The 25,135-nt window shown below is 47.0% G+C and overlaps 1 protein-coding gene across 1 annotated transcript in view; it reads left to right on the top strand.

Moving 5' to 3' along the window:
• Positions 1-19,774, top strand: part of LOC103290550 (aldehyde oxidase 2) — a 61,254-nt gene extending 41,480 nt beyond the window's left edge. Inside the window, exons 27-35 of the mRNA XM_054723074.1 lie at positions 2,801-2,896; positions 4,292-4,420; positions 6,371-6,445; positions 7,171-7,223; positions 8,592-8,706; positions 9,404-9,469; positions 9,582-9,770; positions 11,701-11,868; positions 19,721-19,774. Coding sequence (XP_054579049.1) covers positions 2,801-2,896; positions 4,292-4,420; positions 6,371-6,445; positions 7,171-7,223; positions 8,592-8,706; positions 9,404-9,469; positions 9,582-9,770; positions 11,701-11,868; positions 19,721-19,774 — 945 coding nt within the window. The remainder of the gene's footprint in view (positions 1-2,800; positions 2,897-4,291; positions 4,421-6,370; positions 6,446-7,170; positions 7,224-8,591; positions 8,707-9,403; positions 9,470-9,581; positions 9,771-11,700; positions 11,869-19,720) is intronic.
• Positions 19,775-25,135: the final 5,361 nt, after the last annotated feature.

The raw sequence follows: 25,135 nt of genomic DNA, 5'->3' as shown, positions 1-25,135 counted from the left end.
ATTGGCTGGGTTCCCGGAACACCGTGTAGTTATCAGGGCAGCCCCACCCCCACCCCCACGCCCAGGAGATCTGACACACCTCTCAGGGCTGCGGCTCCTCTGGTGTAGGATGAGACTCCCTGACCCCTGGTCACAGTCCTGTTCAGATCCGATGTGCCCATTCTATAAAGAGGTGCATGAGCGTTAATTGTCTGCACGCCTGACTGAATCAACAGCTAGGGCATAAGAGATCCTGGATAGCACATGTGTGGATTTTCCTCTGATGCCAAATGTGTCTTTTCTACACCAATTCTCCAACACCAGCTGGGTGTCCAACAATTCATTTCCATTCTGACACTAACTACCCACACTTAGTGCATAGGTCAAAGGCCGAGTCCCACAAGACCGCCCCAGTTTCAGACGCCAGCACATTAGGGTGCTCAGGCTACCGGCACTTCTGCCCAGCCAACTACAAATTTGGGGGTTTCCTCTACCCACCCCCTCAGGTTTGATAATTCACTGGATCAACCCACAGAACTCAGGAAAGCTCTTTACTTGTGATTACTGCGAATTTATTCTAAGTGATACAACCCCAAAACAGACGAATGGGAGAGGAGGCGTGAGGCTGGCGTGAGGCTATCGTGTCCTCTCCCTCCACCATGTGGCCCACCTGCTCGTGGACGTGTTCTCCGACCCGGAAGCTCCCAGAAATGTCATTACCTGGATACACTTGATTAAATCATCAGCCATCAGGATTGAAATCCATCTCTAGTCTCACACCTCCCTGGAGGTCAGGGAGTGGGGCTGAAAGATGTGACTCTCCCAGTGGTTGGTTTTTCTGGCAACCATCCTGCCTCCCCAGCCCCAGCTAGAGAGGCTGCCCCGCAAGAGTCATCTCATTAGCATACCAAGCACAGTAAATTCCATCGGTTTTAGGAACTGTGTCAAAAACCAGGGGCAAAGACCACATATTTGTTTGTATTATACCACAGTTCCCCCACCTTTATGGCTGCCCCTCACCTAAACCACGGCCTAATTTCTGCCAACTCTCATCTCACCACAAAAAAATATGCTTTAAATCAAGCAAAGTATCCCTTTGCAAGACCTCCAGCTTCCCCACAGAGTTCCAAATTGATGTGCTCAAGACACACCAGGCTAGGAGCTGAGGTGTGTTATTCCAGGTCAGCTGATGACTCATAAAGCTGGACACCTACTCCCTAAACCAGGCAGGAGTAGCATGTCCTCGCTGGGAGTCAGGAGGCCACGCTGAAGAAATACTATTATTAGAACCTACAAGCCTTGATGCCTGGAATTCCTCCAAGTTGTCCAGGGCTCAGGCATCTCCAGACAGAATAGACAGAAGTCCTACTTCCTCCTCCTCCTCTTCCTCCTCCTCCTCCTCCTCCTCCTCCTCCTCCTCCTCCCCCTCCCACTCCCTCTTCTCCTCAGAGGAAAAATACCACATGGCCATTCATCCAGTTTAACAAACATTTTTTTAGTGTCTCTGTGATTCAGACCTACTCAGAGTTCCCTTCAGGACACAAAGATGAAAAAGACTAGGCGCCCCTCCTCGCTGAGACTCCCTGTCACCCCCTGCATTCGTTTCCTGTGGCTTCAATAACCAAGTACCGCAAACTGGGTGGCTTCAAACAACACATGTATTCTCTCACGGTTCCGGTTCCAGGCTAGACGTCCAAAATCCAGGTGTTGGCAGTGCTGTGCTCCTTCCGGAGGCCCCAGGGAAGAAGCCTGCTGGGCCTCATCTCAACTAATTGCATCTGCAAAGACTACTTACAAATAAGGCTGCTTTCTGATGTCCCAGAGCAGTGGTTCTCAACCTTCCTAAGGCCGCGACCCTTTCATACAGTCCCTCATGTTGTGGTGACCCCAACCATAAAATTATTTCCGTTGCTACTTCATAACTGTAATTTTGCTACTGTTAATGAATCGTAATGTAAATATCTGTGTTTTCCGATGGTCTTAGGCGACCCTGCTAGCGGTTCTCAACCTGTTTTTTTGTCACGACCCACAGGTTGAGAACCGCTAGCACGGTCGCCTAAGACCATCGGAAAACACAGATATTTACATCATATGCAAGAGCACAGGTCAGGCAGGAACAGGGGCAATGCCAGGCTTAGAGGCAAGGTAGGAAAAGACAGGGATGAAGTGGGAAAGCACCAGAGACCGAATCCCAAAGGGCCTCTCATAATGACGAGGAGCAGGCGCCAGGGCTCTCCCTTGCAGACAATGGGGAGTTTTTGCCCACCTTGCCCAAGGGCCACACTGTTCTCCCTTTCATGATTCCATTCAGTGCCACTTTGGGGAACCCTTCCCTGGCTCTGCAGACGCAGCTGGGTCTGTCCTCCCAGGTCTCCAGGGCCCCCATGGCCCACCATTTATCTCACACCTCATTCTGCATTCTCATGACCTGCTTTCCAGCCTGGCCCCTCACTGGACTGAGAGCTACCTGAGGCAGAAGCAGATCTTATTCATCGTGATCTATCTAGAGCAAGCACATAACACGTGCATGTACTTACAAATGTTTAATTCGCCAGTTGAGTGGTTTGCCAGAGATTTTAACAGGGGAGTGACTTGCAAACAGTAGCAACCCCAAGGGGCTCCTACTAAAACCAGGTTCCTCACTAAGACTGTCTTTCCAGGTGACTTTTGCACAAAACAGAGCTAGGCCTCAGAACCCCACCAGGAGAGCTGGCCTCTGACCCTCCCCATTCCGCAGACTGGTGTTTCACCACCCCGTGTCTTCCATTGAACCTCACTAACCTGGCCCTGAGCTGGGTCTTCGGGTTGGTTGTTTTTCTAGGCAGCGGCTCTGGTTCATATCTACACAGACGGGTCTGTATTGGTCACACATGGAGGCAACGAACTGGGACAAGGTATTCACACCAAAATGCTACAGGTAAGATCAATAAAATGAAGTCATTAATCTCATTCATTGTTGATATGACTGACATTTGGCACTAATTTTAGGGTAAGGGACAACTCTCTGAGCTCAAACCCTAAGATCTTGACTATGTAGTTGAAAAACTTCTTACATATCCAATAAAATGGCTGTGGTGGTGGAAATCACACACACACACACACACACACACACACACACACAAACGTGCAAATACTCCTGAAGCGTGGCCAGGGCCCATGGATGGAGGCAGTGAGCCCCTGGAGCGTTGTGGTGGGTGTGCCATGCAGGCTTACGTAGAGTAGGAGTTTCTCACTTTTCCTATTGGAGACCAGCGTGTATAATTTTTAAAGTTTGGACAACAATATTAGGGTATTATTTTGACAAGTAAGGATGAGTATTTCATCAATAGCACTCTCCTATCATTTTAAAAGAATACTTTAACACGCACATACCTACATACAAAATAGGAAGATGTGACCCCAGGAGAAAAAATTAATTCTTTAAATAAATTTAACTGAATGACAAATACATTAGATGGTTATAGTGCATATCTGCAGCTTTTGACTATCCCTCCCCTTAGCTGCTTTGGAATACACCTCCCACATTCCGTGTAGTTCTGAAGGACTCCTCAATTCTGGTGGCTTTCCGCCCCCCTCCCCCTCCCATTACTGGTACAAGGTGCTTCCAAAAAAAAAAAGTCAATAGTCAAAACATCAGAGTTTTAAGTAAAGAAACGTGTATTGATCGAGAAGGCCCAGCTCAAGAAGATGAGGGTGCCTTACAGCTTCTGCAAATCTGTCTTTTGTTTTTCTTCTTCTTCTGCAAATGCATCTTAAGAGAGCCCAGAATTCAGGCATCTTTTTTGTCATCAAGGGAAGGAAGGAGAGGTGAGGCAAGAAGTGGTGAGGGCCATGGACAGTGAGGCCCTGACAGGGTTCCAAGGAAGAGCTGCAATTTCTAAGTCTTGTCCCCAGTTGGTGGTTGGTCTGTTGACACCCACTGATCTGAGTGTGGTCTGGAGGCTCCTTGAAAGCCTCCCATTCAAAACCATATTGTATTCTCTCCCTTATTATTATTACTACCTATCAGGTTGTCAAGACAGGCAGTCACAACGTAATTCGACACCCCCACCCCCACCACCACCACCACCACCACCACCACCACTGTTCTGCCTCTCAAGACAGTGCCTGGCCGGGTGGCTACCTGTCATGATATTGTCCAGCCCAGCAGTTGCCTGTCCTGTTGTCCCGCCCTGTAGCCGCATGTCACAAGATTTAGGCTTTAAAGGATATCACGAACATACTAAAAATAGTAATTTTTACTAAGAAAAATGATGACTCAAATCTTCACAGAACTCCTTGCTGAACTTGAAAATATGTCTTTTTCTCATAGGTGGCCAGCCGCGAATTAAAAATACCCATGTCCTATATGCACATCTGTGAGACAAGCACAGCCACGGTGCCTAACACAATTGCTACAGCTGCCTCCATCGGTTCCGATGTCAATGGCAGAGCCGTGCAGGTGCTTCCTGCTGTCTGTCTGTCTGTCTTTCCTCGGGTACTTTTACCACATCTCCGGTTTTCTTAGCTGGATACAGGCAGAAAGGCCGTCCGTGTCACTAAACTCAGGCTCAGGATAACCAAAGTGTCAGAGAGTGTGTTCGTTGCAGTAGGCTAAATGGAGGTGACAGATAGACCAGAACATAATGGCTGAAACATAACAAAGTCCCTTTCTCGTACACTGAAGAGTCAGGGGGAGTGTTTGCTCACTCAAGCACCCAGATTGATGGCAATTCCTCCATCTCCAACATGTGACTTTCTAGGCTGCCCTGAGCGTCATCATCCAATGAGCCAGGGAGGGAGAGCATGGAGGCCAGACCTGACAGCGATGCAAGTCACTTCCCCTCGCCATCCATTAGCAGGAGCGGCCTCAGGCCACAGCTCGCTGCAGGGGAGGTGGGAGAAGGTAGAGCAGTGGGGAACCACATGCCCAGCAACCATGGAAGAAGGGGAGCCTGGCTTCTGGGGCAGAGGCAGTCTCTGTCCCTCGGAGACACAGAAAGGAGAAATCTGGGAACCAAGTAGTGCAGAGCTGTGCGTTTCCCTGGCACCCATAAGGCCTTGTGGGCAGGGAGGCAGACGGAGCGCCAGCCAGGTAGACAGGGTGCAATTAAAGCGTCTACATCAGTGGAGCCCCACCAGAGTACTCACCCTTTCGGTTTGTACTTGTTTTCTAACGGGTGTTTAATTTTCACTTTTTCCGAGTAGAACCATGACTTCACATTCCTTCATTCAGATGTCTGGTTGCCTTGTCCTTTTGCCATGTTTCTGTTGTACACCGTCCACTTTTTCTGTTGGAATGTTGTGGGAAGGCATGTTCCCTCACTCCCCGGACACTGCACTTAAGCTACCAAGATGAACCACTTTTAAATCCATTTTATCTTTGTGAGGATACCCATAGGGGCTCAAAAACCAGAGATTTTTACTCAGAACAAATGTGCGGAAACCTCAAATTCATGAGATCCAATTTGGGGTAGAATCAAACACAAGCTAGGAATAGCTCAGTGTGTATGGGAGTTGTCAGCCCAAACTAAGTGTTAATTCATCTAGGACAGCGATTTTTCAACCGCTGGGCCGCAAGTTTTCTAAAAACATGAAATACCTGACTATTCAGTCAGAGACACTGACCTCTTTTCCCTTAGCTTGTCAAATTAAAAAAATAACAATACAACAATAGCCATCCAGTGTGAATGAATCAAAATTGTACCTATTGTTTTTGTCATTTCAGGAAAAAAAAATTGGAGGTGTACTGCAGAATTTTAGTAATTAGTGTATTAGATAAAATAGGTTGAAAATCACTGTTCTAAGACATTGAGTTTTAGATTTCAGTTTGGAGTAACAGAAACTTTGTAGATCAGGTTATTATAAAAAACAAACTTAATTATTTTTTTCACTTCACACCCAAAGCAAAGGCCGCCATTGCAGTACTTCGAGGTGGATGGGTGATCAGGCAGAGGGATGGACAGAGAGTTGAATAACGTTTCAGACCCAGACGGATATTGGCCTGTCATTGTTGGAGATTGGGAAGGACAAATTTGAATGGAAATAAGATGTTTTGTTTCATTTATTTTAATGGCTGGAAGATACAAAAGAAGGTACAAGTGAAAATTGTAGAAAAAGAGAAGAGGGCATTAAGCACGTGAATATATTTAGAAAGGGGACCTGAGAGGAGGAGTTCAGCTGAGCCTATCTTCTCACAGGAAGTGAAGCAGGAAGGGAAAGGCCCTCCAGTAACGGATGCTCCTCTCAAGGTCAGGGGCTGTGTTGTTATCGTCGCTGTGTCCCCAATGTGCCGTATCAGGCGCTCCATAAGTATTCACTGGCCTAGTCAGTTATCCGCTCATATTCTTCCACACAAGTCCTAACCACTGGGCTCCTCTCTAATGGGAATGCCCTTCTTTACTCCTCCAAGAACGCTTGTCAGATCCTTCTGAAACGCCTTGAGCCCGTCATTCAGAAAAATCCAGAAGGTTCCTGGGAAGACTGGGTAAGTGTTTCACTCCATTACCACAAATGAGGAAACCCACAGCAGTGCCCAGAGCACCATGGCAGCACACAGCTGAAGCTCGTAGACACAGTTCTTCTAAGAGTGGCTTTATACCCAAGGGCAAGAGCCCCAAAGGCTGAGATGGCTGTCCCGTGATGTTCACCAGGTATGTATGGAGAGAGCACCCGGGGAACAGCATCCCTGAGAAGAGGAATGGAAGTGTATGAAGAGTACCCAGAAGGCCTGACCCAGACTGAGCCTTCCTCAGACACACAGGCATGCACACACACACACACACCAGGTGTGGAGTATTGTTATTGAATAAGTCTCAAGGGAAATGATTTGTTTAATCCAACTTTACAATACCCTATATACTATTTCTTTAGCACAATTATCTCACATTTGCACATACACTACTAGAGTGCTGACATTTAGATATGAAGCACTAATACCTTGTGAACTAAGCCTGTAAGTCATGGATGGGCAGCAGGATTCCATTTTATTTCTTTAATTGAGACCTCTGAACTCAAATCAGAAGGAAATTGTTAGTGTACCAGATGAGAGAAAAAAATATATATTATGATGAGTTAGTCCTTTCATTGGTAACAAAGCACCAACAATGATCATATGTCGATTTTGACACATATTTTTATTTTGAATATTTTTATTTTCACTTATTAAATGGTGTATTTATTTTATTTTAACTAATTATGCTCATCCTGCAGATAGAAGCTGCTTTTGAACAAAGAATCAGTCTTTCAGCCACGGGATACTACAGGTAAAGATTACAATGGTAACGTCTTGACTTAGCCAAGAAAATGGGAGGCAACCATGCACTCAGGGCCTCCGTCCCTCGTTTGTAAAACAAGTTTTCATCCTGTGATCTCTGAGATCCCTTCTGGGCCCCAAATTCTAAGAATTCACATAGGCCTTTGAGCTATGTCCAAAGCAATATTAGTAACAAAAATGCCCCTATTGGGTACCAAAAAAAAGTTAAACATGACTTACAACATCTAATCATTATTTACTTTTCTTTATTGTGGAAGAAACAGAATAATAATATTCTTTAGTGTGAATAGTAAAAAGAAGTAACTTGCATATCAAGTTTACAAATCTTCCTCCCAATACCATAAAAATCTTTCTGTGCAGAAGCCCCTTGGTAGACGGGGGAGATGGACGGGAGGTCACCAGTCATCATTTGTGCAGGACCCCTCAGTGGAGGCCCTCAGAAAATACAGGTTGATTGAAGGAAGCACAGAGAGGAGAGCTGATTGTCAAATTCTGGAAGTGTATGACATTAGTGTAACAATCTAATTAAGCAAATCACCAAACGAGAAAGAGAGAGAGAAGAGAGAGAGAGAGAGAGAGAGAGAGATCTCGTTAAGAAAAAAAAAGGAGGGAATAGCCATGCCCAATGCCCTGTACACTGTGAGTTCTAAATTCCTGAGTTCAGTTACCAAGAAGAGAGCGAATCAGCCTCCAGCTGGGTACTTTTCCATTATAAATTAACTAGAGGCCTGGTGCATGGATTCATGCACTGGTGGGGGGGGCGTGGCCTGTGGGGTTAGGCCCACTGTGGGAGCAGCCACTCATCTCGGTCAGCTGACCACCAGGGGGCAGCTCCTGTGTTGACCGTCTGCCCCCTCGTGGTCAGTACACATCATAGCAACTGGTTGACCAGTCATTCTGGTCATTCCGCCATTCGGTCACTGGGCTTTTATATATATAGATGCATTGAATTGCTGGCCCTCTTTTTACCAGCTAGGGGGACCCTCTGGGAATGCCAATAAAACCAGATGAGGTTCTCAATGTGCAGAGCTAAAGCACAAGCCTAACCCATCAAAATACAGACTTGAGAAAGCTGAACTGAAACAGTCTGTTGGCTTCTCTCCATTTCTGACCTCCTAACTGTAGCACCGGGCGTCCTCTTTAAAGTGGAGGTGATGGTTCCTGTTGCCACAACCAGTGAGGTTGTAAACACAGGCTGCAGCTTAAATGAATTGAAAAGGGGAGTTGAAATAAACAGCAGTCAAATGAAATGCTATCATAACTGGTAACTTCTTAAATGAATCAACATTGTTTGCACGTGCACACACACATACATACATGCACACCCCAAGCTAAAGGGCTTTATTTCTTCCATCAGGGGCTACAAGGCCTTCATGGACTGGGAGAAGGGGGAGGGAGACCCGTTTCCTTACTATGTCTATGGAGCAGCCTGCTCGGAGGTGGAAATCGACTGTCTGACAGGAGCTCACAAGGTAATATAACTTCCTCCTTGGTGAGTTAACACAAGGACAACATTACGTTGCACATTAACAGCCCTGAGTTCTCTGTGTTATACTTGGATACAGTAGGAACAAGATTCTTTCAATCCCGTGGGAACGACTAGAGATCCAGCTTTATCCAGAATTTGCACTTAAAAAGAAGTAGTCAAGAGGCATTGCTCTTGACAGCCTTGTTTCTTATTCTAATTCAGACATCAAAATCACTTTCCAAAGTTTTTTGGGGGAAAAGGGTGGGGATGTTCTGTTTCTAACGGAAGATCAAGTTATCGAATCTGAAGGAATAGGTAATTTAGCAAATTGTCCTGAGTAAGCATTTTGAAAGCACACAGCAGTGTGATACTGTTTCTTCAGGATGGGTTTCCCCAAGGTGCTACCTCTGAAGAAAGAGATTGGGGTTGGGAGAGAAGGGGAGGGCGGAGAAAATAGCTTTGTGTTTGCCATTTCATTGAGTCAAAGCCATGAATGCCAAAGACCTTCTTCGGCCATTGACAGTCCCCCCACTAAATATAAAGAGTTAGCAGATGTCTCACCACCTCTACTGGTGATGGAGTTCAATGCCGTCTTAATTAACTAGCAGGAGTTTGGGAATCATTTGGGACCGTTTGAATAAAACTTTAAATAGTATTTTTAATTCAAGTATTCACACTGAGGTCATTTTAACTGTTGACAGAAAATCAGAACAGACATTGTCATGGATGCGTGTTGCAGCCTAAACCCAGCCATTGATATCGGACAGGTAGGTCCTGGCCCACTTAGCTGGGCGCTGCTTCCTGGGAGCCGTGGTGGGGTAGGTAAAGGCCTTCTGAAGAGCACACAGGACCACAGAGCTCGGCATCTCCCCCTTTCAGGTCGAAGGGGCGTTCATCCAGGGCATGGGCCTTTACACCACCGAGGAGCTGAAATACTCCCCGGAAGGCGTCCTGTACTCACGAGGCCCCGATGAGTACAAAATTCCAACCATCACGGACATCCCAGAGGAGTTCAACGTCTCCTTGTTGCCGGCATCCCAAACCCCACTAACCATCTACTCCTCCAAGGTAAGCACCCAAGCCAGCCCCTGTGCCGTGTGCGGGATCAGGCAGCATAATAAACGAGAGCAGGTGGACAATAATAAAAAATAAATGTCAACCCTTATCAAGGCCAAATCAAGACAGACTGTTAGCATTTGGAGATGAATCACCCCGAGAAAAGGGAAATTCGGGGAAGATGAATGATCCACCCGATGGCCATCCTGGCCAAGGATTTGATTTATTAAATCCTCTTTCAGCGAGAACTCTAATACTCAGCCAAAAGCTTTAATTGGATAGAATAACATTTTCACTTAACAACCGGAAGACTAACGTATTAAATGGGAATGAGGGCACAATGCTACCGAAACCTTAAAAAGCAGCGGCAGCGTGAACAGAACCTGGGCCAGGCCTCAGGAAGCCTGCTTCCTGCCCGAGCCCAACTCTCTGTGATATGAGGCCAATCACTCACGCAGCTCCGAGGGGCTCAGGGCCTCAGCCCCACCCCGAAATAATCTAAAGCCCCGTTTCTCAACGGGACAGGAAGGGTGGAGGGTTTGCCCCTCAGGGAACATTTGGCAATGCCTGGAGACGTTTCTGGTTGTCACGACTACGGAGGAAGATGCTGCTTCTAGTGGGTAGAGGGCCAGGGAGGCTGCTAAACAGCCTTCCATGCACAAGACAGCCGTCCACAGCAAAGGATCATCGGGCCCCCATGTCAGCTGTGTCAGGAAGCCAAGACACCAGCCCTCAGCAACTGCCAAAGTCATGAAATTGCAAATTAAAGTAAAGGTCGGCGTGCGTTTGCATCGCTGTGCGCAGGTTACAGGAGAGCCACCCTCGCAGTTGCAACTCCCTTTAGGTTGGAGATGCAGTATTAACATTTTCTTTACACTCTTTTGGGAGACTTCGTATGAGAGGTGGCAAATTAGTACCAAAATCAGTAAGTCCACGAGTCCACATGAATCTGCTGGAATCGCATCATTTCCAAAATGGATCCCTCTTGCCGCCCAGGAGTTTCTTGGGACATATAGTGATGGGGGTTGGGGGGGAGGGGAGCAATTTTGAAAGGAAGGCCAATCAACAGGCCTTTGGATTCTCTTTGGGCTGGAAGTCATGGTCAGAAAGGATGCTCAGAGCCCACAGAGAGCAGCTCTCCGGGCAGGCAGGACCCGTGGGTCCCTGTGGTTGTGGCCAGCCCCCCACAGGCAGACCTGCAGGGCAGTCATGGTTTGCACGTGTGCCGGGAAGTGTACCAATAGCGGGGACCTACCAGGTACCAGGTGCTGTGCTTTTGTGCTACCTGAGTGCCACAACACCCTGTAAGCGAGGTGTCACCGCCTGCATCTCACTGGTGAAGGGAAAGGGACTCGGAGAGAGCATCTCACCCAGAGAAACACTGCGAGTGAGGGCCAGGGCTCAGATTCAGGTTCTCTAGCTCAGGGCTGCAAATGGGGCCATTGGCCAAGTCTAGCCTGCAGACTTTGTCCCACGCAGTGCTTTTTAAAGTCATGAAATTTTATTTATTTATTTTTAGTATATTTTTATTGATTTCAGAGAGGAGAGGGAGAGAGAGAGAGAGAGAGAGAAACATCAATGATGACTGGCTGCCTCCTGCACACCTACACAGGGCATCGAGCTCGCAACCAGGGCATGTGCTCTGACCAGGAATCTAACCGTGGCCTCCCAGTTCATAGGTCGACACTCAACCACTGAGCCACGCTGGCTGGACAAGTCAGGGAATTTTACATGAAAATACAAATACCTAAATCCTCTTGATAAATTGGATGATCAGACCGTTTGGGCTGCATTTCTGGAAGGCAGCAATTAGCTAGCACTGAAGAGCAGCTGCCTCTTTTAGACAGCACATGGGTGTCTCTATTTCCCCATAATCCCCCCTGACTTCTATCGACGTATAGTTCAGGGTAGAAGCTTCTGAAATAAATGTGCTCTCTTGCAGGGCCTGGGGGAGTCCGGAATGTTCCTGGGGTCGTCTGTATTCTTTGCCATCACTGATGCTGTGGCCGCTGCCCGCAGAGAGAGAGACATAGCCGACGACTTCACAGTGAAGAGCCCAGCAACCCCTGAGTGGGTCCGGATGGCCTGTGCAGACCGGTTCACAGAGATGGTAGGAGGGGCTGTTTATTTTCCTGATGGGGCATTTTTTTTTTCCTCCTTCTCATACCTCCTAGGTAAATGTGTAATCCAATCTGTATCTAATCGAATTATAAGATGAAATTAAAATCAGTCACAATCCCACTAACCAGAAATCACTATCACACACACACACACACACACACACACACACACACACATTTTCAACCGTCTTTCCTTTGGATAAATTATTTACATACAGATACACAATCTTACACTGCTCTAGGATCTGTCACCAGTCTGACCACCCTCCTTCCGGCCATCTTTTAATTCATCTATGTTTACATGTAACATAGACCTTATTTATACAAATCTTATTTAGACCTTATTTATAGACCTTATATTTCAAATGCTCATGTCAGGGCATCCCTGACATAAGCATTTGAAAAGGTCTGAACAATGTAATTGGAAGTGACTCGGCGAGCCTTCACTCCCATCTGGATTGAGAAGATACTGTTTCCCGTGAAGATCACTCAAAAACTAGTTGCTTAAACCCAAAAAGAAAATAACTGACCCAACTCATGTATCCCACAAACTCATCATCTTTATTTATAGCCGCTGGCATGGGTTTTGGAGACAAAACCCTTGTTACTGAGGCTGCATAGACCATGTCGATTGCGACCATTTACCCTCTTCTTATCCTGACCCGCAATATTCCTCAAAGTCCACTGACCTCATATTTATTTGAAACAATGAGAATATAAATCCTTCAAGTCCTTGAGGAGCCTTCGGAGGTTCAAGAGTTCCTCTGCTCTGGCCTCCAGACCCCTCCCTCGGCTGGACACCAGCTAGAGGGTGACCGGAAGCCGCCTTGAGTGGATCTCCTGAGGGAGGCAGAAAGGAAGCCCTGACTGTTGTTTTTTTATATATACACGGAGTGGCCAGATGATTATGATCTCTGAACGCATAATAATCTGGCCACTCAGTGTATATCCTATATAATAAGAGGCTAATATGCAAATTGTCCCCTCGACCAGGAGTTCGAACAGCAGGCAGGCTGGCCAACCGCACATGTACCCTCCCCATGGCCAGGCTGGCTGGACCCCACCCATGCACGAATTCATGCACCGGGCCTCTAATATATATACTGAGTGGCATGTGCCCCGACTGGAAATCGAACCCTGAACTCCTGGTTCATAGGTCGACGCTCAACCACTGAGCAACACTGGCTGGGCTAACTCTTGGTTTAACAGAAGAGGAGCTGGCCTGACATTTCTCCCTTTCTCTCTCAGTAGCCATTCCTTCACCATGTCCTGTTCATTTCAACCCCTAGCAACCTCCTGCACCACTCTGTTCCTCCATCCAACCACTCTTAAACAAACGTTTGTTGAGTAACGAATAGGTGCCAGGCATGCTGGGTGCTGGGAATGAAAGAGGTCTGTCTCTACGTACTCTCTAGAGACTGTAAGTCCAACCCCCATCTCTCTGGTCTGGGTCAGAGCAGCCTCCTAACGTCTCCCGACACCCACGGCAGCCAGAGATTTGTGGTGTGACAGATGTGATCATGTCACTCCAGCACACACCCGAGGTGGAAAGGTCCCCATTGCTCTTGGGTTAAAGATAAAACCGTTTTATTTTCCCTGCCACGTCCAGAAACCTGTAACATCCAGTGTGGCAGACCCCTGCCCCCCACCTCTCCAGCCACACATGGTCCTCAGCCTGCCTTCTCTCTCCTCCCCAGCCACACTCACTTCTTCAGTCTGTTCCTTGTATCAAGGACAGAGGTCTCCTATGTACTCCTCCCTCTGCTTGGAGCCATCTTCTTTTTTTTTTTTTTTAAAAAATATATTTTTATTGGTTTCAGACTGGAAGGGAGAGGGAGAGAGAGAGAGAGAAAGAGAGAGAGAGAGAGACATAAATGATGAGAGAGAATCATTGATCAGCTACTTCCTGCATGCCCCCTGTTGGGGATCGAGCCCGCAACACAGGCATGTGCCCTTGACCGAATTGAACCCAGGACCCTTCAGTCCGCAGGCCAACACTCTGTCCACTGAGCCAAACCAGCCAGGGCTGGGAACCATCTTCTTTCGTTTCCTCACCTAGCTAACCCCTACTCACCTTTCATATTTTAATCATATTTAAGAAATGAATTGGGTACTTTGTTCTTGCATAGTGTGAGGTAGCAGGGGTGTACTGGTGAACCGGACACAGGTCCCTGGTCTCAAGGAGTTGACGGTGGAGCAGAGGAGAAAGACAAACACTGCTGTCAGTTGTAAGGGCTCGGCTGACTCTGGGTTATCCCTGTGCGTCCAAGGAGCAAACATTTCTAACTTAGCCCTAACCGTTTATTAGAGTCAAAGGAGGTATGGGTGTGGCTCCAGCTATAATCATTCATCGTGTAATCATTCATTCATCGAACACCTTCCATGTGCCAGGCACCACTGGGGAACTAGAGAAATAGTGAGCCAGTCGATCTTTGCCTGCTTGGAGCTTACGTTTTACTGGGGAAACCAGACAGTAACCAAACACACAATATAATTTCAGGTGATGCAAAAATAGAAGAGTAAGGGGCTAGAATGCATGGCGAGAGTTATTGTAGAATATTTTTATAGAGTTTATTGAGAAGTTTTCTCTGGGTGTTCACATTTAAGCTGAGGCCTCAATGAAGAGAAGGAGCAAACATAAAGCTGGTGATGGCATGTTCAAGGCAGAGAACAGCTAGTGCAAAGGCCCTGGGGCAGTTGTCATGGATTTAAAGTCGGCAGGGACTGAGTAGCCCTCGAAAATAAATCGTCTTCTGAAGCCTCTGATCTTGCTTCTCGGATGGAAAAACGTGTAGCTGAAAGGCTGTCATTGTTCGCACTGGCAGAGAGATAAAAGAAACCGAAATCTGTGGCTGCACCCCTTATCTTCACATCAGCGGGGTGAAACCTGGACGGACAGTCCTTCCAGTCCACAGATTTCCTGGCAGCTCGCCTCTGTTGCCATCCAGCTCTGTTCTTCAGAGCTTTAGAAATGATGTTCGCTCGCACAGCAGGCCTCCTGACGTCCTTACAGACCGGCCCCCTTACAGACCGGTCTCCTTAAGGCATCTTGGAACACATCTGAGCCTGCATCAGAATTTACATTTGATCCAGCTACAACATGGTTCATAAGTTGAAATATATAATGATTCTCACTGCCACACAATATTGTACTATACCCCAAAAAAAGTTTTAAAGAAGGGTAGACATTAACATTCTTTGCATTTGGCCTTTGAATGCTGTTGTCAAAACACAGTTTGATCTGCCCAGCCAGCGTGGCTCGGTGGTTGAGTGTTGACCTAGGAACCAGGAGGTCACGGTTCGATTCCCAGTCAGGGCACATGCCTGGGTTGTGAGCTCGATCCCCAGTGTGGGGTGTGCAGGAGGCAGCCGATCAAGGATTCTCTCTCATCATTCATGTTTTTCTCTCTCTCTCTCTCTCTCTCTCTCTCTCTCTCTCTCTCTCTCTTTCTCTTTCTCTCTCTCTCTCCCCCTTCATCTCTGAAATCAATAAAAATACAATTTAAAAAAAAACACAGTTCTGACAGGTGAGAAGATGAGAGGGTCAGAATGTCTGTGACTAGAACATGAGCACTGGAAAGTCCTCTTTTAATAAGCTCCTTATGACCTCAGGGTAAATAACAGCCTATTCCTTAAACAGAAATGACTGTTTGACAGTACTTTTCCTCTTGGAATTAAATAATATGTGCATTTAAGTGCCCGTAACAACACTGTGTAAATACAAGTCACTGTACATATTAGAGGTAAGGTCTCCGGCAAGTACTCCTCCCTGTCAATGACCTTCTCCCAGACGCGCCCTCCCCGAGGCGGGAAGTGTCCACACTCCATCAGGTGGACCTGGCCAGGGCAGAAAGCAGCTCAGGACGAGCAGCCACATTTTCCTGGACACTTAGCTTCAAGCTTCAGCAAAAGGCAGGCGTTAGCAAGAAGCCGGAGCATTTTTGCTTAAAAGTGCCACCTGGTTACTTCGGTACCGGCAGCCCATCCTGCCTGAGGTGGATGAGGCTGTCCCGGGGCAGGCAGCCTGCTCCCCCCCCCCCCACGCCCCATGCACAGCCGCCCCCCCCCCACCCGCCCCCACCCCGCCCCATGCACAGCCGCCCCCCCGCCCCCCCGCCCCCCATGCACAGCCCCGCCCCCCGCCCCATGCACAGCCGCCCCCCCCCCCCCCGCCCCATGCACAGCCGCCCCTCCCCCCGCGCCCCATGCACAGCCGCCCCCCCCCCCCGCGCCCCATGCACAGCCGCCCCCCCCCCCGCCCCATGCACAGCCGCCCCCACCCCGCCCCATGCACAGCCGCCCCCCCGCCCCCACCCCCCCCGCCCCATGCACAGCCGCCCCCCCACGCCCCATGCACAGCCGCCCCCCCACGCCCCATGCACAGCCGCCATCCCCCACCCCCCACACCCTCCCCGCCCCATGCACAGCCGCCCCCCCACGCCCCATGCACAGCCGCGCCCCCCCCCCGCCCCATGCACAGCCGCCCCCCCACGCCCCATGCACAGCCGCCATCCCCCACCCCCCACACCCTCCCCGGCAAGTACTCCTCCCTGTCAAATACCTTGCACAGCCGCCACCCCCTACCCCCCCACACACACCCCCGCAGGGCCTTCCAGGGCACAAACAGGCCGGCCACGTGGACTCCGGGGGACAATGACTCAGGGCCACTCAGCGGAGCCGCCCTTCCTCACGTGCTGCGCCCACGCCCGCTCCAGTGCGTTAGGAAGAAGCCGGAGCATTTTTGCTTAAAAGTGCCACCTGTTTTCTTCGGTACCGGCAGCCCTTCCTGTGTGTGTGAGTGCACGCTCACTCACACATGCACACACACTCACTCACACATGCACATACACTCACACACATGCACACACACACTCACACATGCGCACACACACTCCACACACACTCACACATGAACACTCACACATACACACACTCAGACACGCACACACACACATTCACACACACGCTGTCTTGGAGGAGGTCACGGGCACTCTCGCGGGCTGTGAAACTGGTGCCACGTGGAGCGCCTGTCCCAGGAGCAGGGACTGACTCTTCTCCTCCAGGCTCCCATCCAACTCTTGCCTGCAGGGGCCTTTCTTACCAGATACTGATAAGGGGGTGGCTTATCAGATGCTGTCATTAAATGTATATGTCTGTGTCTAAAAACTGTCCTACCTGGTCCCTGGAAGGTACTCCTTTAGGCGGAGACTCAGAGGAAGAGGAGAGAGGGCGGACGAAGAGAGGGAGTGAGTAGGCAGAATGCGGACAGAAAGAGGGCTTCTCTCCGGAGGGAAGGCGGTCACAGGCACTGCTTTAACTCAGTCAGGCCTCTCAGCCCTCCCGCTCCTGACTCATTTACTCTCTCTGATCACTCCACGGCCTCGTCTATAAAATGGGGGGAGAGGTGTGGAGAGAATAATTGCAATGACTTCACAGGGTTGTTGTGAGGTTTAGGTAAGATGACATGTGAAAAGCATTTAGCCGTTGGCCATACATAAGAACTGGTCAATATACGTTGATGATGCTGATGCTGATGATGGAGTCTGAAGTCCCCAAGAGCACCATCAGTTTCAGAGACTGGCTAGATGGACTCACAGAACTTCGGATGCTGTTCTCGTCCTGGTTTTGGTTTCTTCCAGTGAGAGGATGCAGATTGACGTCAGCCCAGGGGAAGGCAGATAGGGCGACTGTAATGAAATATACTGGGTTCCTGGAGTCCCCTTTGCTTTGGGACCCAGATCAACATCTGGATGCAGATTGACGTCAGCCCAGGGAAAGGCAGATGTTGATCTGGGTCCCAAAGCAAAGGGGACTCCAGGAACTCATTATATTTCATTACAGTCGCCCTATCTGCCTTCCCCTGGGCTGACGTTAATCTGCATCCTCTCACGGGAAGAAACGGTAGGAGCTTCCAACGCCTCGCAGGGGAGCTACACAGACAGACAGCACTGCACTCTCCCAGCAGCAAGGTGGGAGGAGGTACACAGAGTGGCGACAACCTGGGAAGCTCACCTGAGACTTGGCATTCTGGGTTCTTACTAGGGAGCAGTGACATAGCATAGGTCCCCTGCATCGCTGACCTGAGTTACTACTCAGTGTCCGGCCCTTCCAGACGTCAGGTGATGCCCCATGGTCCGACGCCTCAGGTAAGCAAAGACACTCTAATCAGACAGATCCTTCCAGGGTTCATGTAGGTGTTATCTCCCGGGAGCTGGTCAAGGGCTCTTTCTTTGGAATGTGCAGAGGCTGGCAAGCCAAGCCTGCTGAGTGAATCCTTTACTACACAACAATGACGATGAAGATGAGGAGGAGGAATTCTGGACTGATGGCAGCTACCACTGACACTAGGCCTTGACACCAATGAGACCGGATACAGACACATCTCAGAAGCTGAGATTTAACTAAAAGTGGACTCCGTCCTGATGGCCATTGTGAACATACTGCCTTCATTCTAGCTATCAAGAACCAACCAGGGAGGAGGAAGAGGAGGGAGGAGGAGGGAGGAAGGGGTCGATGGCACCAAGCAAGAGAGAAGATAAAGGGAAGGTCGCCAAAGGCCAAGAAAGAGCAGCTTAAGTCCCAGGTCTGGGTCTCTGAAACCAATAAAAAAGAAAGTGATGTCCTCATTCAAGGAGCTAGGGAGGAAGTCAGACCCAAGAAGGCCGAGGTAGCAAGTATTGATCTGGGTCCCAAAGCAAAGGGGACTCCCGGAACCAGGTCTGGTGGAAAGAACAGGAAGCAGGTTTTGGAAGGGACTAAACATCGCCATCACCTTTAGCAGGAGAGCTGACCTGAATCGACCTCAGACTAGACTGCGGAGCTTTGTCCAGCGTCCAGCCCGCCCAGCCAGGCGGAACGAGCTGATTGTAGATAAGATACCCATCGCAGCAGCTAAGTAGAGAATCGGGGACGTCTCTTTGAGAAGGGCAAACCTAGCTCTCCATTTATATTTCATTACAGGTTAAAAGCAAACAGTAAGAATAGAATTTGTTAAGTTATCCTGATAGGAGTTGGGTGGTTGTTTTGTTTTTTTTGTTTGTTGTTTTGTGGGTGTGTGTGGTTTGTTTTTTTTTTTACTTCTTTTTGTACTTTTGTGAAATAAATATTAGGAGAAAAGCTTTTTGGAACCCTCATAACTTTTCATTATTGATGGGAGGTTTGTGCTTTTACACCTGTGAAACTAAAAGTCAACTCTTTGGACCAAAAACAAACAAACAAACAAACAAAAAAAAAGTAACAACAGCAGAGGCAAGGAATGTAATTTCTGCTTTTTTGGCTAAACTTAAGGGAGAGCATTCCCAGCAGAGGAAACAGGAATTGAGGACCACAAGAAGGAAGGATTCACAAGTCAAGTTCCTGGGGCTTGAAGGCCAGGCTAGGGAAGTGCGCCTGGGTCTTAACGGGCAAGGGTTCTGGACCAAAACCATTTGGCTGGAGGTACAGCCAGAGCTGCTCTCAAATCATGGCACAGGCGTCCTGGTCCCGAGGCTCCAGCACAAACAACTCTCAGCCTATCCTCTCCCCTTCCCACCCTCCCTAACGCCGCAAATGTGTTCATAGGATAAATAATTCTCTGGGAGATTCACATCTTGGAAGCAAAAAGGATAGATAACTAATATAGAGTGCCTTCTTACTTAGCAACGCGAAGTGCAGCAGATATCACAATACCAGACCCCACTGTCTCTTCACAGTTGACCCTAGAGAGGAAGGGTATTCCCCAGGAATATCCTGCCTCCTCCCATCAGAAAAATTCCCCCAAACCTACAGATCTGATATGATTTTCCTGGTGAAATGTCACAATGGTATTATGATATTAAGTTTCGAATTTGCTTTCTTCCTTAGATCCCAAGAGATGACCCTAAGACATTTAGACCTTGGTCGATCCCTATAGCATAGCACTGCTGTCATTTCTCTAAAAGGTAAGGTCAATAAGCTGAAAGATAATTCCTCAGAAAGAAACACTGATCCAGTCCTTTGTGTTGTATGGAAATTTATGATGACACAAGAGTGTAAGTCAAGCTTCTTTTTTTTTTAATTTGTTTAAAATATGTTTTTTATTGATTTCAGAGAGAAGAAAGGAGAGGGAGAGAGAGAGAGAAACATTGATTTGTTGTTCCATTGATTTATGCATTCATTGGTTGATACTTGTACTAGTACCTGCCCTGACTGGGGATAGAACCTGCAAACGTGTTGTATCGGGACCATGCTCTAACCCCGTGGTTGGCAAACTGCGGCTCGAGGGCCACATGCGGCTCTTTGGCCCCTTGAGTGTGGCTCTTCCACAAAATATCACGGCCTGGGCGAGTCTATTTTGAAGAAGTGGCATTAGAAGAAGTTTAGGTTTAAAAAATTTGGCTCTCAAAGGAAATTTCAATCGTTTTACTGTTGATATTTGGCTCTGTTGACTAATGAGTTTGCCGACCACTGCTCTAACCAGCTGAGCTACCCGGCCAGGGCTCATTCAGCTTCTTATTTTATAAATGAAGATGTGGGGGCTAAGGGAGGACAAATAACTACCTCAATGTATTTATTCATAGCCATAAAGCTTACCAGTCCAATTTTTCAACCATTTATTGTTCTCCTCTCACACAAAGTCGAGGGATTTACACACTTTTATAATTATTCTCTTTTCTTCTTTTTTCAGGTGCTTCAGTTTTCTCCAAGTGAAAAGATGGCTTGTGAATCCTAACTGGACTCTACACTATATTCTTATACTGATGTGAAGAAAAAAAATGACACAAAACTTAGAAACATTATTCAAGTCTGATTACCTTAACAAGATGAATCATTATTTACAAATCATTAATGTAGACTTTCTAGCCTACAGGCCACCAGACCACCACTGCAATAGTCACAGCAATCAAGTTTAATGCTAAGTTGTTTCTGACACTATCATGTCAATACTGCTGTAAAAGCAAATTTTTCCTTTGAATCCATCCAGGATAATTGCACTGTAATATAGGCTACAATCCTAGAATGAAAGACACTTCTCAGTAGATAAGCATGTGATTATTTTCCCCGGGGATGTGTTTGATTCAGTGGCCACAGGTAGGGACACACAGAGTTCTACAAGGTTTGATTTTATTTTGTTTTTACTGTGGATTAGCTATGGGTCCGTGTATGTGCATTTGACAACAAAGCAGTTGAATTTTCCTCATTGTAGATGAGCTATTCAACTGCTTGATATTCTTTTGGAATTTGGAGGGCAAAAGCATTGTAAAAATCATTTTTAATGTAGTATCATAAAATCCTTTTACTTCTTAAATCTGTTTCTAAAAAACACCTGATCTGGTATTAGAGTTTCAGAAAAACTTCATTGCTCCATTTCCCATATATTGAAGTGGGTAACACAGAGCAAAAAAAAAATCTAAATTGTAATCACTCCGATGTTGAAGCTGAAAACATGCAGGGTCCACCAAATTTTATTCCTCAGTTTTAGAGGCCTTCATGGAAGGAGAAATCAGCAAATGAATTATTCCGTATTTGACCAGAAAGTCAGGGAGTAAACTGATACTCTGTCAACCAGAATTCATATGATCAGGCTCACCAAGCCTTCCACTACAGTGACTCCTTGAAGTGAATGAAGGAGAGGCCGAGCTGAGAGCGTTTGGTGATTGGTGAGAGAAAGTAAACATTAGACATGCCTTACAGCCTGGAGGAGGTTGAAGGTCATGCCTTAGAGCCTGGAGGAGGTTGAAGGTCACGGGAGGCCCTGGGCCCATGTGATTGGAGGGACTGGGACACAGCTGTTCACAAGCCCATTCGCTGACTTTGGAGGCTCCACTAGGACACAGGAGTCCAAAGGAGAAAGTGGGACAGGAGCACAGAGAGAAAGGAGACAGGAGCAGAGGGGTCATGGACAGGACAAAATTTACGAAAGCTTTTTGAACACATGAGCAGAAGAGTTGGGGAACTTAGTGGGAGCAGCCGGGGTGAAATTAGTTGAAATAAAAAGATGTTTTAGCCCTGGCCACGGTGGTTCCATTGGCTGAGCATCATCCCATGCACCAAAAGTTCACTGGATTTATTCCCAGTCAGGGCACATCCCTCCAGTTTATGGGCTCAATCCCCGGTCAGGGCATGTAGAAGGCAATCAGTGTTTCTCTCTCTTTCCCTCTCTCTCTCTAAAATAAATAAAAACATATTTTAAAAAGATGTATTTCTTTTTTTAAAGATGTTTTAAAAGCGTAAGTGAAGCCTTGGCCCACACAGCTACTACAGAGAGAGCCCAGGAGTGAACGGCAAACAAAGGCGCGCTACCAGGACGGCTCTTTGTTACGATCTGGTACTACTTTGGACTTGAGAGAGAGCAGGCTTTCTTTCAAACTAACCAATCTCTTTCCTAATCTCCTGTGGGCTTGTGCGCATCCTCCTCCATCCCCTCCAATCTTTCCCCCAGGTTTTCCAGGCTAGACTCCACCCCTTTTCAGTTGCCACACGCACCAGCAATGGAATTGCCACTGCTGTTTTTATCTCTCCCTTGGTAATCACAGCTAATGACTGGTAGCTGATTCTTCCTGCCCACTTCCGGAATAAAGTCCCCTGGGTGGAGAATGCACCGTCTCCTGCAAAGCCTGTGAATGCGTGGCTTCCTAGTGAATCAGGTTTAATGCCCAAGTCCATTTGCTCCCTTCTTAACTAGCTACTTATGCTAACAGTACATGCACATGTGTGTATGAGTGTGTGTACACATATATATGTGTGTATATATATATATTTAAGCCAGGTTCATAAGGTGTTCTACAATCCTTTATCCAAAACATAGGAATATAAATACTTTTCCCAGATCATTTTCCAAGGGAAGCAATGTGCTTTTCAAAACAGACCCTTGGCATCTTCCTATTGCTACTTGCCCTTGAAAAGGAAATATCTATTTCCACCACCAAAGTTAAAAATAGTAACAAGTTCACATGCAGCACCTAGCACCTTTCATCTAAATAGGTTAAAATTTGCCTGGCCAGCGTGGCTCAGTGGTTGAGCATCGACCTATGAAACAGAGGTCACGGTTCGATTCCCGTCGGGGCACATGCCCGAGTTGGTTGTGGGCTCGATCCCCAGTGTGGGGCGTGCAGGAGGCAGCCGATCAGTGATTCTCATCATTGACGTTTCAATCTCTCTCCCTTCCTCTCTGAAATCAATAAATGTATATATTGTAAAAAACAAATAAATAGGTTGAAATTTTACATCCACAAGTTCTATGGGGAACTTGGAGCAATGGCAAAGTGAAGAGGTCAGCAAATCTGTCTCCAAAAACACTATAAAACTGGCCAAGTGTCCCAAACTACTATTCCAGGACTCCAAAAATCAAGCCAAAGCCAACAACAAATAGAGAAGTGTTTACTTAGGAAAAACTGCTAAACTTTGGGTAAAAACAGGGGCCTATGGCGATCTTTTCTGGAAGGAAATAATAAAGATTGGAGTGGACTGACCTGCTCACTCCCCAGATGCCCTTCGAGCCCCAGCACCACCTCAGGTGCGGCTGGCCTGGGAGCAGGAGGTTGGCTCCAGGGCGTGTCCGGCTCACCCAGTGCCGCCCCAACGCCACCTTCTAATTAATTTCCTTTCAATGTGCATGAATCCATGCACCAGGCCTCTAGTTAATATATAAAGTGCTTAGAAGAATGCATGACACATGTGCCTGCCATATAAAAATAGCTGATATTTTTATCAGTGAAACAGTGTATCTTTAACAGACTGTGGAAGTGAGAAATACAGTTTGGGGAGAAGAGTAAGCAATAGTACTAAGAGTTTTTAGTTTGGTGTTCAGAGGAGCTACCAGATTTAGTTTGTTTGGGAGTTTGGGGAAAAGGCTAGACAGAGATTTAATTCCTTTTTTCTTTTAAACAGAACATGATTATATTTAATACACAAGTTTGATACAACCAAAAAGTAAAACATCAGAGCAAAATAGTAACAAAAAACATGGTATTTCATTTGCAATGCATGAGAAATGGTTAATATCTTTAGTCATAAACAAGCTCTTAAAAACCAGTAACATACACTATAATAATGCAAGGAAACTGGAAAAAATAAAATGAAAAAATACAAGTGATGGTTAAGCATTGAGCATATATGATTTTGCTGAGCAGAGAAGAATAATTTCTCTGCAGTACCAGTGAGCAGAATAAAGACACAGACACCTAATATTCTACAGCTCTGAACAGTGTTGTGCAGTTTGGACTCTCTAACAGCGGGAGGCAGATTAATGAGAAGCATCTATAATGAGGGGGAAAGCTCAGTTTTGAATCTATATATAAATTATTTTTAGCCAGAGCAATTCCAATTCATTGGAATTATTTCAACAAGTCAGTTGAATACATTCAAAAGGAATGATATAAAAGCATGTTTAATGCAGAGAAAGTGTGTGGCCAGTGTACGCGCTTAAAACACTACTTGCCTATCAATGTCTGAGCACCTCCAAAAGGGTGCACACCAACCATTTGTAGTAGATGATAGTGTAGGGAGTACAGTCAGTCGTACGGTGAGATCTGACTCTTGTCACTTCCCCCTGCTTCTCACATCCATCTCATCTCCCATCCGTCTCCTTTGTCACACCAGCCTCCTTTGGTTTAAGAGGTCAGGCCCTTCACACTACTGATACTCAGCCTGGAAGGGGACAGAGTCTGGACTCAGTAAGTATTTAACAATTTAACATTTGAATTTGGAACTCTTTTAAATGGAGAGAAAACTAAATGCCTGGAAATGTATGAGACTTCGGTGTGTGGTGGGTAGCCATGGCCCGAGGCTGTAACGTCTTTGGTAAAAGGTTAAGCCAGCCCTCCTCATTGTTCTTGTGCATCTAGGTTAACACACCTTGAAATGCCAGAAGTAATCCTCTTTTCCAGACCCCTCAAAGGAGTAACCATCCTCAAGAAAGCACATAATCTTGTTAACTTCCCTATAATCCAATCCCCACCTTTCTTTTTCCTGCTTTCATGTAATCTTCCTGTCATTCCCTCCTTAATTCCAAATGTATGAAAGAAACTTAAAAACTGTCAGAGGGAAGGGGGTAGGGGGTGGGGTGTGGGGGGAGATCCACCAAAGAATGTGCATGCTTATATGCAGAACCACGGACACAGACAATAGGGTGGTGAAGGCCTGGGGCAGCAGGGGCCGGCTAGAAGGGGTCAATGGGAGAAAAGGGGGGATTTATGTAATACTTTCAACAATAAAGGTGGAAATAATAAGATAATGAAATGCAAAGAAAAAAAACCAAGATCAAATGTTAGGTTAAAAAAACAGCTGTCATTCTCTGGA

Source organism: Eptesicus fuscus, chromosome 11 (assembly GCF_027574615.1).
Source record: "Eptesicus fuscus isolate TK198812 chromosome 11, DD_ASM_mEF_20220401, whole genome shotgun sequence".
NCBI lineage: Eukaryota > Metazoa > Chordata > Mammalia > Chiroptera > Vespertilionidae > Eptesicus > Eptesicus fuscus.
Note: the sequence above shows the minus strand (reverse complement) of the source record. Positions and strands in the feature narration are given on the sequence as shown.